We start from the raw sequence: 15,686 nt of genomic DNA, 5'->3' as shown, positions 1-15,686 counted from the left end.
CAACGCTCACCAGTTCTTTAGATCCGATATCTGCGGGGTTATTAACACAAAAGAAAGAGCAGGGTTAGAGAGAAGAGTGGTTAGAGCAACACTTCCCCGCGTCAGTCATAGCTACTGGTGCAGCCGGTGGTGTTACCTGCTGACTCTGGAGGGTCTCTGAAGGTTCGTGTCAGGGTACATAGATTCAGTCACTGGAGCGTTGTAGTTCCAGCCGCTGGGGTCCCCCTGCTGGGACATGGACCCTTGGCGACCCCAAGACAAAGGATCCAAGACAGACACTGCTAAGTCCGCGCTATTGTTCTCCTCTTCGTTGTCCCTTGTGTCCAGGGACAAAGCCCTTTGTTCTTCCCAGAGGCCCTTGAGGGGCCGCCCCCACCCGACCCAGGTGGGCTGTTGTGGCCAGTTGCCATTGGGTGAATCCCAGGCGACAGTCTCCAGTTTCTGAACTGGGCCCGGTCCTTGGTTTCAGCCCAGGTCCCCTGACCAGAGGGCTGCATCCCATTGACAGGTCCCAGCAGCTGGGATGTGGGTTCGGTGTGTGAGCACCTGGCCCCCGCCCCTGCATTGTTCAGCCCATTGTCCTGGCTGGGGCTGAGCTCACACCTCCTGAGACGCGGCACTGACACATTTCTAACACAGCCACAGAGCCAAAACCTGCATGTTTACCCACAGCCGTGAGTAGCACACACAGACTCAGGGCATCACCAGCGTTCCTTAGGCACCTCACGCCCACCCCCACCCCAGCACAGGATGTGGGGCCAACCGAGACGGGGGTACCGTTATCAGCCAGTGAACTAGAGAGGCCCCTGGTCCGCGAGCCAGCGAGGGAGCTGCTGCTCGCCGACAGGGGCAGTGCCAGGCCCGAGGCCTGGTCATACCCGAAGGGTTTGTAGGGCGCGCCAACGGCGGGAGGCCAGGGGCACAGGCGGGCGCAGGTGAACGACTGGATGGAGGGAAACAAACCACCCAGCTCCCCCATCCCCTGGTGCCTGCCTGGTTCCCCTGCCCTCATTCGCTCCTGCTCTGCCCAGGTGCCACGTCGGCCCCCTGCCTCATCTTCATCTTCCCAGCCATCTTCTACATCCGCATTGTGCCCCAGGACAAGGAGCCCCCCCGGTCCCTCCCCAAGCTCCTGGTAAGTGCTGGGCAGCGGGTCTGCAGGGGCCAGGTCTTGGGCAGGGGCGGGGGCAGGTGGCTGAAGCCAACAGGTGGGCGGGGGTGGGGGGAGTGGGGGCCGAGGCCGGAGGGGGTGGGTGGCCGAGGCCCACAGGTGGGCAGGGGCGGGGGGGTGGCTGAGGCTGGCGGGGGTGGGTGGCCGAGGCCCACAGGTGGGCGGGGGGGGGCGGTGTGTGGCCGAGGCCCACAGGTGGGTGGGGGCGGGTGGCCGAGGCCAGCAGGGGTGGGTGGCAGAGGCCTACGGGCGGCTGGGGGCAGGGGCAATGGGCCGACCCCCCGGCCGACGGCTCCTCCCCATCTCCTCCCTTCAGGCCGCCGGCTTCGCAGGCCTGGGTTTGCTCTTCATGCTCATGAGTCTGAGCTTCATCATCAGCGACTGGGTGAGAGGCGGCATCAGGAGCGGGGGCAGCCACTAGGGGGCAGCAGGAGGCTCCCCACCCCGTCCCACCCTGCCCTGCCCCCGCCAGACAGGACTGCTGGGCCAAGCTCCCTGCTCTGCTGCAGGCTCTGTGCAGCAGCCTGGCCCTCCCGCTGCTCAGCCAGGGATGCACCCGTGGCCCTGCTCAGGTGCCGGGGTTGCCCAGCCCCAGCCGCAGCCCTTCACAGCCAACGGACGCAGCTGGGGAGCCGCACTAGATGGACACAGGCCTAGTGGTGCAGCGTGGGAGAAGGCTCTATTCCGGGCCAGGGGAGCTTGCCTCAGTTTCCCCATCTGTAAAATGGGACAGCTACTTCCCTACCTCAGCTGGGGCCAGCTGTGAGAAGGAGTCGCTCCGGGCACGGGCAGAGCCACTCAAGCCCTCGGACGCCGCGGCCAGGGACCGAGTGCTGCCACCTGGGAAGCGGGGGGCAGGGCTGCGGCTCGGGGCGAGCGGAAATGAAACGGGGCAAGGTGGGGGCTGTCCTGCCCGGGGCCTCAGTTGTTTTGCCTGGCTGGCGCCCAGGGCTGGACAGCCTCTCATGGCCCCATTTGCCTGGGGGGTGGGAGGAGGGCGGTGGGTGGGTGAACTGTGGGCAAGGGGCGCTGTGCACTGGGCCTCAACACATCTCAGACCGGCCCAGGAGCGGGAGAGTCCAGTGCCCCCCTGTGAGCCCTGGCGGAGAGGGACGGGGAGCTGGGGTCCCCCACAGAGCCCATGTCGAGAGCTCCCAGCCCTAGGACCTGATTTGCTGCTCATCCACGTAGACGAGAGTCCCCGTTAATTTATTTTGTGTAGGTACAGGCACCCCCCCACTCACCGACACGCTGGCACCCCCCGCACCCACGGGCACCCCCCCAACTCACTGACACGCTGGCACCCCCCCGCACCCACGGGCACCCCCCCAACTCACCGACACGCTGGCACCCCCCGCACCCACGGGCACCCCCCCAACTCACTGACACGCTGGCACCCCCCCGCACCCACGGGCACCCCCCCCAACTCACCGACACACTGGCACCCCCCGCACCCACGGGCACCCCCCCACTCACCGACACGCTGGCACCCCCCCGCACCCACGGGCACCCCCCACTCACCGACACGCTGGCACCCCCCGCACCCACGGGCACCCCCCCAACTCACTGACACGCTGGCACCCCCCCGCACCCACGGGCACCCCCCCCACTCACCAACACCCCCCACGGACACCCCTCCCCACTCTCCGACAAGCTCACACCCCCCCGCACCCACGGGCACCCCCCCAACTCACTGAAACGCTGGCACCCCCCCGCACCCACGGGCACCCCCCCAACTCACCGACACACTGGCACCCCCCGCACCCACGGGCACCCCCCAACTCACCGACACGCTGGCACCCCCCGCACCCACGGGCACCCCCCCAACTCACTGACACGCTGGCACCCCCCCCGCACCCACGGGCACCCCCCCCACTCACCAACACCCCCCACGGACACCCCTCCCCACTCTCCGACAAGCTCACACCCCCCCGCACCCACGGGCACCCCCCCAACTCACTGACACGCTGGCACCCCCCCGCACCCACGGGCACCCCCCCACTCACCGACACGCTGGCACCCCCCGCACCCACGGGCACCCCCCCAATTCACTGACATGCTGGCACCCCCCCCCGCACCCACGGGCACCCCCCCACTCACCAACACCCCCCACGGACACCCCTCCCCACTCTCCGACACGCTCACACCCCCCCACACCCACGGGCACCCCCCCAACTCACTGACACGCTGACACCCCCCCCGCACCCACGGGCACCCCCCCATTCACCGACAACCCCACGGACACCCCTCCCTACTCTCCGACACACTCACACCCCCCCCACACCCACGGGCACCCCCCCATTCACCGACACGCTGACACCCCCCCGCACCCACGGGCACCCCTCCATTCACCAACATGCTGACACCCCCCCCACACCCACGGGCACCCCCCCATTCACCGACACCCCAATGGACACCCCTCCCCACTCTCCGACATGTTCACACACACCCCGCACCCACGGGCACCCCTCCATTCACTGACACCCCCACAGACACCCCTCCCCACTCTCCGACACACTCACACCCCCCTGCACCCACGGGCACCCCCCCCATTCACCGACACGCTGGCACCCCCCGCACCCATGGGCACCCCCCCATTCACCGACACGCTGGCACCCCCTGCACCCACGGGCACCCCCCCATTCACCGACACGCTGACACCCCCCCGCACCCACGGGCACCCCTCCATTCACTGACACGCTGGCACCCCCCGCACCCACGGGCACCCCCCCATTCACTGACACCCCCACGGACACCCCTCCCCACTCTCCGACACGCTCACCCCCCCCACACCCACGGGCACCCCTCCATTCACCGACATGCTGACACCCCCCCGCACCCACGGGCACCCCCCCAACTCACTGACACGCTGGCACCCCCCCCCGCACCCACAGGCAACCCCCATTCACCGACATGCTGACACCCCCCCCCGCACCCACGGGCACCCCCCCACTCACCGACACCTCCACGGACACCCCTCCCCACTCTCCGACACGCTGACACCCCCCCCGCACCCATGGGCACCCCTCCATTCACCGACACACTGACACCCCCATGCACCCACGGGCACGCCCCCACTCACCGACACCCCCCACGGACACCCCTCCCCACTCTCCGACACGCTGACACCCCCCACAAACCCACGGACACCCCTCCACACTCACCAACACGCTGGCACCACCCGCACCCACAGGCACCCCCCCACTCACCAACACCCCACATGCACCCCTCCACACTCACCAACACGCTGACACCCCCCACACCCACGGGCACCCCTCCACTCACTGACACACTCACACACTCACACACCCACAGGCACCCCTCCACTCACCAACACGCTGACACCACCACACACCCATGGGCACCCCTCCACTCACTGACACACTCACACACCCATGGGCACCCCTCCACTCACCAACATGCTAACACCCCCACGGACACCCCTCCACACTCACCAACACGCCCATGCACAACCCTCCTCACCCACCCACACGCACCCACAGGCACCTCCCCCCCACCGACATGCTGACACGCTCCTGCCCACCTGTGGGCCTCAGCCACCCTCCTGCCCCCGCTCGCCTGTGGGCCTTGGCCACCCCCCCCCGCCAGCCTCAGCCACCCCCCCCTTCCCCCACCCCCGCCCACCTGTGGGCCTCCACTCACCGCCACACTAACACCCCCACGAACACCCCTCCACACTCACCGACACACTGACACCCCCAGGCACCCACGGGCACCCCTCCACTCACCAACATGCTGACACCCCCATGCACCCCTCCACACTCACCAACACGCTGACACCCCCAGGCACCCACGGGCACCCCTCCACTCACCAACACGGCCACGCAGACCGCTCCACACCCACCCACACTCACCCACAGGCACCTCCCCCCACGCTGACACCCCACAGGCACCCCTCCACTCACGACACGCTGACACCCCCACGCACACCCCTCCACACTCACACTGACACCCCTCCACTCACCGACACGCTAACACCCCCACGCACACCCCTCCACACTCACACTGACACCCCTCCACTCACCGACACGCTGACACCCCCACGCACACCCCTCCACACTCACACTGACACCCCTCCACTCACCGACACGCTGACACCCCCACGCACACCCCTCCACACTCACACTGACACCCCTCCACACTCACCGACACGCTAACACCCCCACGCACACCCCTCCACACTCACACTGACACCCCTCCACTCACCGACACACTGACACCCCCACGCACACCCCTCCACACTCACACTGACACCCCTCCACTCACCGACACGCTGACACCCCCACGCACACCCCTCCACACTCACACTGACACCCCTCCACTCACCGACACGCTGACACCCCCACGCACACCCCTCCACACTCACACTGACACCCCTCCACACTCACCGACACGCTGACACCCCCACGCACACCCCTCCACACTCACACTGACACCCCTCCACACTCACCGACACGCTGACACCCCCACGCACACCCCTCCACACTCACACTGACACCCCTCCACTCACCGACACACTGACACCCCCACGCACACCCCTCCACACTCACACTGACACCCCTCCACTCACCGACACGCTGACACCCCCACGCACACCCCTCCACACTCACACTGACACCCCTCCACTCACCGACACGCTGACACCCCCCCACATGCATACGCCCCCCACACTCACACTGACACCCCTCCACACTCACCGACACGCTGACACCCCCCCACATGCATACGCCCCCACACTGCCCTCACTGTGGTGCTGGCCCCTGCGCGCTGTGTCCAGGCAGGCTGGGGCGCCCCACAGAGCCTGCTTGGCTGCTGTCGCATGGGGACACCCCTTGTTACCACCTGGGCTCAGCACGAGGAGCAGCCCTGCACCCCAGGCCTCCCCGCCCCGGCCTAACCTCACCTGCCCCTTGGGCGGCTCTCCCCGCAGCGAGCTGGGCTGCTAGCGAGGCTCTGACCGCGCCGGCCAGGCGCCTTGGGAGCCACATGCAGCCCCTGCCCTGCCGGCGGCTCCCACCCTGGCCAGCTCTGCGGGGCCCTGCTTGGCCCAGCGCCGGCTGCTACGGGTGCCCCAGGGGAGACCAGCTCGGGAGCGTCCCTGGGTGCCAGCCCTGCTGAGCGGCGGCCCAAGGGGCTGGCGCGCCCCACCCTGGGGCCAGGGCATGCGGGGACAGCCGGAGAGCAGGGGCGCAGGCCACTGGGCGGGGGGCATCTGTGCAGCCCCCGGCCCATGGCACCCCAGCGCCCCTGCCACTGGGTACGGCATGCCTGGGAGGCTCTGGGGCGTGCTGGGTGGGCACCGTGTGAATGGGGGCCAGGCGATGGGGGTGGCGTGGTCCCTGCCTGAGCCGTGTGGGTCTGATCGCCGGACAGGGCCGCTTTCTCGCCGGGGGGGTGTGGGGGGCGTCCGCTCAGTGTGTTCAGCTGCCTCCCTGCCGGTGCCAGTGGGCCCCTCGGAGGCTCCCCCGCCGGGGCAGGACAGACAGTCTCAAAGCTGGCGGGCGTTGGTGCTCAGCCCTCATCCTGCGAGGCGCTGAGCGCAGCCCAGCCCAGCCAGGCGCTGCCAGCAGCGGGTGCCGCAGCACCAGCCTCACGCCCGGGATCGGGCCCCAGGGTTACCTGGGGCACTGTGGGATGGGAGCCCTCAGGCTGCACTGGTAACCCCAGGGGGCTCCCCACTTCCCCCCGCTGGGCCTGCGCAGGGGCAGGGCTCTGGGGCGTGCCGGCCTTGCACAGGTGGGGGGTCCATGCCATGGTGCAGCGGGCCGCCGCGTGGGGCTGGTGGGTTCGGCCTCGCTCCGCATTCGGGGCTGGGAGGCACCTGGCTGAGCCTGGGCCTCGGGTTCACTAGGGTTCCTCTCTGGAGGGAGACGGCCCCTTTCCACATAGCAATAAAGGAAAAGCAAAACTGCCCCGGCTACGTGTGCTCTGGGCCGGGGGCTGTGGGGCAGGGCAGAGCAGTCCCCTCCCCTCCCTTCCCGTCCCTGTCCCATCCCGTGCCCTGCGGGCAGGCCCCGGCTGCAGCATCCTGCCCTGTGGCTCAGGCACAGACAGGGCGTGCGGCACCCACAGAGCTGTGGGGCCACCCCGGGGGGAGGCAAGCCTGGCCCCAGGGTCCCCCCACGCGGCCGGAGGCAGCGCCCAGGCCCACGGGAGCCAGCCTGCACGGGGCCACGCTGCCCAGCACCTCACGGCCCCGGCGGGCGTTAAAGCCACAGCCCCGGGCCGACGCAGGGCAGGCCGACGCTCCCCGGCCCGGGACGCCCACGCCTGGGGGCCGCGGCAGGCACCCGCTGCATCACAAGTGAGCCAGGCCCGTGGGCCTCCCGCCCGGGGCTGCCCAGCCGGCCGGGTGCTGTACCAGGCAAGGGCGTCCCCACGCTGGCCACTGGGTGGCCCCCTCGCCCTGCCGCCCCGAGGCTGCGCCCGGGGTTACTGCCCCCAGAGCTGCGGGGAGGGGGCAGCCTGATGGGACCTTGGGGGGGCAGGGAGCTGGGCAGGAGCAGACCCCCAGGGACCCCCTGGCTGCAGGGTTTGATGAGCCGGGTGTGAGGCCCAGAGCTGCTCCTGAGCCTCCTCCACTCAGAGCCCCCCAGGAAAGGGCCCCCCCCATTGTTTGGCCCCTGGGGGAGTGGGGGGCAGAGCCTGTGGGGGCTGCAGGTAGCAGCCCGAGCTCAGAGCCCCCACCCTGGCCCAGCTCCATGGGCTGCGCAGCGGGTGGTGGGGCTCAGCCCCGTTGGGAACCAGTTGTAGCTGCTGCCTCCCCACCCCCAATGCCCTGCTGGTGGGGCGCCTTCCCCAGGCGTTGCACTGTGCCCCGACCCTCCCAGAGCAGCCTGCCACTGCTGCAGCTGCAGGACCCACTGCAGGGGTCACGGGGGGGGGTCACACTGCACCTATGGTGGGAGGCTGGGGGGGGGGGTCACACTGTGCCCATGGTGGGGGGGACTGTGGGGGTCACACTGTGCCCATGGCGGGGGTCTGTGGGGGGGTTGCACTGTGCCCATGGTGGGGGGACTGTGGGGGTCACACTGTGCCCATGGTGGGGGGTGTGGGGGATTGCACTGTGCCCATGGTGGGGGGACTGTGGGGGTCACACTGTGCCCATGGCGGGGGGGCTGTAGGGGGTCACACTGTGCCCATGGTGGGGGGACTGTGGGGGTCACACTGTGCCCATGGCGGGGGGGCTGTAGGGGGTCACACTGAGCCCATGGCGGGGGGGACTGTGGGGGTCACACTGTGCCCATGGCGGGGGGGCTGTAGGGGGTCACACTGAGCCCATGGTGGGGGGGACTGTGGGGGTCACACTGTGCCCATGGCGGGGGGCTGTGGGGGATTGCACTGTGCCCATGGTGGGGGGGGGGCTGTGGGGGTCACACTTCCCCTGGGTCTCGCCCAGGCTCCACTCCAGCCTGTGCTATGCTGGGCAAGGCTGGGCTCCTGCTTCCCAGCCTGGGGGGGCGGGGGGGGGGGGGGGGGGATGGGGACCTGCACCGGCAGAAGCTCAGCCTGGCTGACCAAGTGCGCCTGCCGGCAAAGTCACAGCTCCAGGCCTCTGTGGGTCCCAGTCCCCAGCTAGCGGCAGGGCCCCTCACCCTCACTGGCCAGGCCAGAGGCTAGCGTGCAGCCCCCCGGCTGTGCCACTGCGCCAGCTGTCCAGCAGATCGGCCTGTAGTCGCCTGCACCATCTCCATCCTCCCAGGTGACCGAGCTGTGAAACCCCAACTCCAGCCAAGCCCTTCAGCCCAACAAGGAACGCCGGAAACCAGGGTCCGTCCGTCCATCCGTCCGTCTTTCAGTGCAGTTTGCCTGATCCACTTCAGTCACCCTGTCGCTAATGGAAATGCTGCTGGGCACAGCCTCCCTGGTCGAGTCCGTGGGGGGGTGCCGCTGTCGGGGCGTTAATCCACTCTGCTGGGGGTAGCGGTTCTCCCGCAGCTGAGCGCTGTCTACACCAGGGCCTGGGGCCGCTGACACACCATTGGGGCCTGGCTTTTTTGCACCCTGTGTGTTGTGCCTGGCTTGGGCTAACATAGCCGCATAGCCCAGGCCTCAGTTCATTGTCCTGGGTGTGGGCCTGGCACCGCAGCCGGGACTGAGAGCTACGCTGCAGCCTGCAGGGCTGCCTGACCCGAGGCACTGCCCCAGGGCTGGGGGGTGCTGGAGCCCAGTGTGGGTCGCGGGGGAGGGGCCCACGGGTGCAGACTCGGTGTTCCTGCCCTACGCCCTTTCCTGCGGAGATCACTTCTCCTCTCCCCGTGGGAACCTGTCGGCCCCAGCATGAGCAATTACCACCACTTGTCATCGGGCTTTTAATGTGTCACTTATTGCCTCTGCGGGCGGTAGCCTGGTAGCCCTAAAGCCCGGGGGGCGGGGCCGGCTTCCAGGCATGGGGCTCGCCCCATGGGAGCCGGCCCTGCCCAGCGCGGCGCAGGGAGCGGCTCCTCATGCAGCCAGGGGGGGCAGTCCGCTTCAGTGGGGGATTACCACCGACGCCTCCATGTGCCTGTCGGCAGGAGCCAGGGCCCCCCTTGCCCAAGGGAATGAGGAACCCGGACAGTCAGTCGGCCTTGCCCTGTGCCCATGGAACTTGTCGGCCAAGCCCCGTGTCTCCCGGGCACGGTAGCGGCCTGGCTGGCCGTGGGGAGGGGTGAAGCGTGGCCAAGGGCTGGGCGGGGGCTCAGGAAGTGGGAGAGGGGAGGCTGCCAGGAAGGCCGGGCTGGGTGTGCTAGCCGGCCCCTTGCGACGGACGGATGGAAGGACAGATGGACGGCGGGACGCCCTCGGGCAGAGGAGCTGTGCTTACCAGCGCGGCCAGCCGGGGCCCTCGACCGCGCAGGGCAGCTTGGCGGGGCAGGTGTCAGGCGCTAAAGGGAGGGCAGGAACCCTGGGGCCCGAGGAGGGCTCGTGTGATGGAGTGGGGGATACCTGTGTGTGTGTGAGTGGCTCACAGAGGGTGTGGGGCTCCTGCTGAGGGTAACCCTGACAACCAGGTAACACCTTTGTACTGCAGACAAAGGAGGAGGTGGAGCCTGAGGGGTTTGAATTGGAACTGGGAGTTGGAAGCAGTTAGTCTGGGCTGAGGGAGAGAGAGACAAAGGAGGGGGCCAGGCCCCGGCTCTGGGGGCCCCTCGGGGCCTCCTCTCCCCAACATGAATTGGACTGGCTGTCTCTGCCTGCTGCACTGACTCCTCTGTACGATGCTGAGTCCTGTCGGCTAATAAACCTGCTGTTTTCCTGCTGAGTGAGAGACTCTCCTTCCTGCGGACAGGGTGCAGAGCTTGGGGGACCCCAGAACCCCATCACAGCTCGGCACCTTCCGATCGGAGAGGAGGGAGAAAGTCGTGGGGCTGGAACAGCCTGGCACCTGGGCTTCTCGTTGGGTCCCTGGCTTATCTACAGCCTGGCCCCGCTCGCGGTGCCCCACAGCTCTCACCCACTGGGCACTTGGCGGGAATTTCCCCCTCTGGAGGGGGCGCGGTCCTGGACCATGCGTGGCAGGCTGGGGATCTGCTTCCATTAGACTTGCTGGTGCCTGGGCTTGGGTTTGTTCCCTGAGCTGGGCTAACGAGGTGTGATGGGGTTCAGGGGTCCCCCTGCACTGCACCCCGTCCGCTGGCAGGAGTGACTCTCACTCAGCAGGTACAACAGGAGGTTTATTAGGCAACAGATGCCCAGTTTCTCACAGAAGCGTCAGTGCAGCAGTCGGAGACAGTCCTTCCAACCCGTCCTGGGGAGAAGACCCCGAGGGGTGCCCCTCTGGGGTGTAGCTTCCCCCTCCTCAGGCTGGCTGCCTTCCAGCTCTCTCTTCCCCAGCTTCTAACTACCACCTCTGATTCAAACCCAGCTCAGCTCCTCCCTGCTCTGTGTTCAGGGCAGAGGTGTTACCTGCCAGCCTAGGTTGTAGCCCCAGGGTCATCCTTAGCCACTGGAGCTGCTCTGCTTGTCTCTCACATCCAGCCTGAGTCTCACACAGGCACTCCCCCCACTCCATCACATGAGGGACCCCTTTATCCTGGGATGAGGACTCAGACCTGCCACAGCGCTGGCCCGAAGAAACCGGACACCAGCACCGGGCTTCTGCCGAGCCAACAGCTGGGAGCAGGGGAGTGGGGGGAGCCCAAGGCCGGGCTAGCAGGTTGCCTCGCTCGCCGATTAGTACTGTCGCAGGGAAGACATTGCGTGTGACGAGTTTTGCAGAGGCTCAGGCTCAGCTGGCCTGTCAGTAACTCTCTCTGCTCTGTCTGGGATCATTCGCAGCACTTCAGTCCTGCCTCTCGTACTCCATAACGCACCAGGGGTTTAATGTAGCCCAGCCTCAATACTGGTCCCCTCTGGGGGCAGCCCCTGGGCATCCCTCTCGCTGAGAATGGGGCTGGTCCCTGGGCATCTCTCTGCCAGGGAAGCTAGAGGGCTGCCGAGCCCAGAGAGGGCTGGGGGAAGGTGGGCAGAGCTGGGGCGCCCCAGGCTGAGGGACGAGGGCTGCAGGAGGTGCCAGGGCAGGAGAAGGCAGCAGGTCCGGCCCCGGGCGGTGTGGAGGGGCTGTGCCACAGGGCAGCCTGCGGCTGAGGGAAGGGCTGGTTGTCACTGAGGCGAGGGGGCGGGGGGCTCCCTGGGAGGGGAGGGCCCCGGGGGCGCACTGCGGCAGGGCAGGGCCTAAGGGAAGGGCCACGCGGCCTGGGCGGGACACGGTGCCGGCGTAAGTCGGTGCCGAGCAGCGGAGGATGCGCCGGCGGCTGAGGGGAAGACCAGGGTGAGGAGCAGGGGCCCCGTGGAGGTGAGTTGCGTCCGGTTAGAGGCTGTTACTCTGGCTCTGTGCCATGGCTGGGGGAGACCCGTGCTCTGGCTGAGCAGGACGGGGTGGTGGGCCCCCCCGGGGGCAGGCTGGTGTGCTCAGGGGATGATCAGCCCCTGGGGTGAGACTCAAGGGGATCTGTGTGCCCGACCCCCCTCACAACGTACCCTGAGGTCGTATCTCCGCTGCCGTTAACAGCCTGTGACTGGCTGGGGCCAGCTGAGGTGGGCTGAAGGGCTGTTTAATCGCCGGGCAGCCCAAGCTCTGGGACCCTCCCACCCCACAGGGTCTCGGAGTCCAGGCTGCACCCCGACGGCCTGCATGGCAATGAAACAGCCAGCCCCAGCGGGCAGTGCAGACACATCCTAAGTCGAGTGAGTTGCCTTAGGTGACCCAGGAAATCAGTGTCAGAGAAGGGAACTGAGCCCAGCTATCCGCACTCCCACATCAGTGGCCTCACCACTGGGCCACTCTGCCTTTTCTTAGTGGGCACTTTGTCGGGGCACTGCCCCCCCCACCCCCCGCCATGCACAGGCCTGGCTCCTCCTCGCCACGAACGCTGCCACGTGCCAGCACCGCCGCCGTGTGGCAGAGGGGTGGCGCAGCGGACCCAAAGGGGAGGGAAAGTAGCCGAAGGCCCAAATGGTTAGACGTGGCGGGGGGGGAGGGAGTTGACCTGGCCCATCCCGCTAGTAACCGCTTGGCCCAAACAGCCCGGGGCTGAGCGCTGCCAGCACGAACGAGGCTTTCGTTTGCCGGGAACTCGAGCGTGCCCAGGCCAGCAGCCCTGCTCCCCGGCCAGGCGCTGCTGGGAGCTGGAAGAGCTGGCACTGCAGCAGACGGCTTGCCAAAGGCAGCACTTCCAGCTGAGCGCAGGGAGCGCGGCCCTCTGCCAGACCTGGGCCCTGCACGAATTCAGCCCGGCGTGGGCTGAGAGCTCCCCGGGGCTGGCGCGCTCCCCGCTCCGCCTTTCAAACCTTCCACCCACCAGGCCAGAGAAGAACAAAAATAGTTTCCAGCGTCATTCATCATGCAGAGCCGCCAGCCCTCACCCTGGCCTACGCTGCACAGCGCCAGGGCTGGGCTTTCAGTCCCGGGGGCTGGGCAAGGAAGTGCCACTTAACGTACCAGAGGCATGAAGTCACTGCCCCGGCGAGTGACGGAGAGGGCCAGGAACTCCAAGGAGGACGCGCCTGCGCTGGGGTGTGTCCAGCACTGGTCAGCAGGAGACCCCCAAAGAAGCCAGTGCAGGTGCAGTGTCACAATCTCCCTGATTTACAGGTGGAGAAACTGAGGCCCGGGGGGGCAGCGACATGTCTGCGGTCACTCAGCACATCTGCCACAGGGCTGGGAGCGGCACACAGCTGCCCTCTGTCCTAGGCTGGGCTCTGTCCACTACCTCAAGGAGAAAACCCAGGGGCCAAATCCCAGGGTCTTCACTTGGCCGGAACTCCATTTGGTTTCAGTGGAAGTGTGGGCCACCCCCTGGTGGTCCCACCCACAGAGGTCCCTGTAAGCCGTGTTCGGGTGCCCCCCAACTGATTGGCAGGGCGCCCGCAGCCAGCAGCCTGTGTTTCTACTGGGGGTGCACATCCGTAGCTGCCTCAGTGCACTTAGCAAAATTTATTCCACCCCTGGATGGAGTCCAGGCTGCACCCTGGCTGGGAGCCGTCTCCTGAGCAGTTCTCCAGCCCCTCACCACCTGGCGGCTCCCGGGAGAAGCCAAAGGGTCGGGAAGCCTCCCCCCACTGTGTGCATGTGGCCACCAGCAGGGAAGGAGCCCGAGCCCGAGGCCGAGGCGAGGCCGAGGGAGACTCAGTGTGGCCCAGACAGCCTGAGCTCAGCGGAAGGCCAGGCCTCTGACCCCAAGGGAATCCAGGGCTGATTTCCGGGATGGCGGCTCAGGCTGCCAAGCTGGTCTCTCCCCGAGAGCTGCTTCCTGCCCTGCGATGCCGGCTGCGTTGGCAGAGCGCGTGTGTGTGTGTGTGTGTGTGTGTGTGTGCGCGCGTGTGTGTGTGTGTGTGTGTGCGCGCGCGTGCGTGCGCACTCGGTAAATAAACTCAAGCGCAGCAAAGGAACACTTTGCACCCACGTCTCCACCCTCCCCGCTGGTGCAGGCCCCCAGTTTCCCCAAGCACCTGGCTCTACAGCGGCAGCACTGTGTCCTAAAACCGAAGTTGGCCAGTGTCGTGGGTCTGTGTCGGTCTGTTCCCTGGGAAAAGAGGGTGGCACTAACTCCACCATTTCCCTGGCGCGTCTCTCGAGTCACCCCCGGCCTTGCTTCCCCAGGGCTGGGCCCGCTTGCATGCCCGTTCTTGTGCCTGGGATCCCTGGCAGGAAGGGACACGCAGCCCCGCTAGCAGCAGACTGCTTGCAGGTGTGGGCCTCGAGATCAAGAATTCTGAAAGCAACGCTCATCCGGCGAGCGACCGGAGACCATGCCGGGTGCCTGAGCTCCCTGTTCAGTTCAGAGCTCGCTGCGGAACAGCTTTGAACAGCAAGAGGAAGTGGGGAGAACCAGGCACCCTCTCAGACCCTTCAGCAACAGTCCAGCAGCTCTTGGGCCAGCTCTCAGGCGAAGGTCGTGACAAACGCTGGGGGCCCCTTACTAGTGGGGCGTGCATTCCTCGCCAGCGGGAAGGAGCCATCGGAAAGCGGAGTGCTGCTTTGGAAGAGGTTGGGCACCAAAGCGACCGCTTGGAAAGGGCTTGCACGGCTGGGTGCGGCAATCCAAACCGCTCTCAGGAACAAATAAACAAAGCCTGTACAACAACTCCCTCCAGGGCCTCCCAGGCAGTGCATGGTGCTTCTGGGGCTCTTCCCAGTCGGGCATATGCACCGAGCATGGCTGACTAAAACCCCGGTAGTCGGCGTGGAGCACAGGCCACCCACTGCTAAGCCAGGCACCACACCCCGGCTCCACGGCCAGCAAATCCCAGAAGAGAAGGGGACCCCAGCCTGTTTGCAAACAAGGGCCTGCTAGGCGCCAACGGGTCCTCCTTGGAGGGTGCAAACTGTAGAGGCTGCGGACGTCCTTCTGGCCCTGCAGCTTAGCCCCAGAGAGGTGCACCCGCACTGGCATTACCGCCTCAAGCCATGAGGCGATCGCTCACCAGTGGCCGGGGGGCTCTGCAGTTCTCCTGCAGCGAGAAAGCTGACAGCAGGTGCTTGGGGCTACGTGAACTGCAGGGGCGTCAGTTCTGCGAGAGCAGCAAGGGCTGCCGCCGAGCGTCCAGGCTTGCATTTGGGCTTGCAAATCGGAGTTTCCAGGCTTCCCCGTTCCCAGAGTTAAGTGCCAGTCTCTGGCGTGCTGGTTGTGCTCTCTGGCTGTGCGAGCTGGTATCACTACAGATTGCCTCTGTAGGGGAAGGGTGAGGCACATTCGTACTGGTGTAACGGTGGCTAGATGGGGGCTCGTGTTGGCACAAACGTTCCCCCACCCCTCCCCGCAGCTGAGCGAAGTAGACTGGTACAAAGGGCCTTGTTTTTGGCAAGGCCTGTCGTCCTACCGAGCGGCAGACGTGCAGGGAACAGCCGTGCCGACCCGCTGAGAAACGTAGCACTCAGCCAATCCAAGTGCCAACGCGTGCAAACTGGCCACCTGTGGGATAGCTTTCAAATCCCCCTTGCTCACGCCTCTCAGGGGCTTCCCTCCCCAAAGCCCTTGTGCGCGGCGTGAATGCTTGCCGTGCTTCTCTG

At 67.0% G+C, this 15,686-nt stretch overlaps 1 protein-coding gene across 2 annotated transcripts in view; it reads left to right on the top strand.

Moving 5' to 3' along the window:
- The window catches only part of SLC38A3 (solute carrier family 38 member 3), a 61,592-nt gene extending 59,864 nt beyond the window's left edge, over positions 1 to 1,728 (top strand). For both annotated transcript variants that reach the window (XM_075004979.1, XM_075004980.1), the window contains 2 exons: positions 1,032 to 1,135; positions 1,488 to 1,728. In XM_075004979.1, the coding sequence (XP_074861080.1) occupies positions 1,032 to 1,135; positions 1,488 to 1,592 (209 nt within the window). In that variant the 3' untranslated portion in view covers positions 1,593 to 1,728. The remainder of the gene's footprint in view (positions 1 to 1,031; positions 1,136 to 1,487) is intronic.
- Positions 1,729 to 15,686: the final 13,958 nt, after the last annotated feature.

This window comes from Carettochelys insculpta, chromosome 11, assembly GCF_033958435.1.
Source record: "Carettochelys insculpta isolate YL-2023 chromosome 11, ASM3395843v1, whole genome shotgun sequence".
Lineage (NCBI taxonomy): Eukaryota > Metazoa > Chordata > Testudines > Carettochelyidae > Carettochelys > Carettochelys insculpta.
This window is presented reverse-complemented; position numbering and strand designations above follow the sequence as displayed.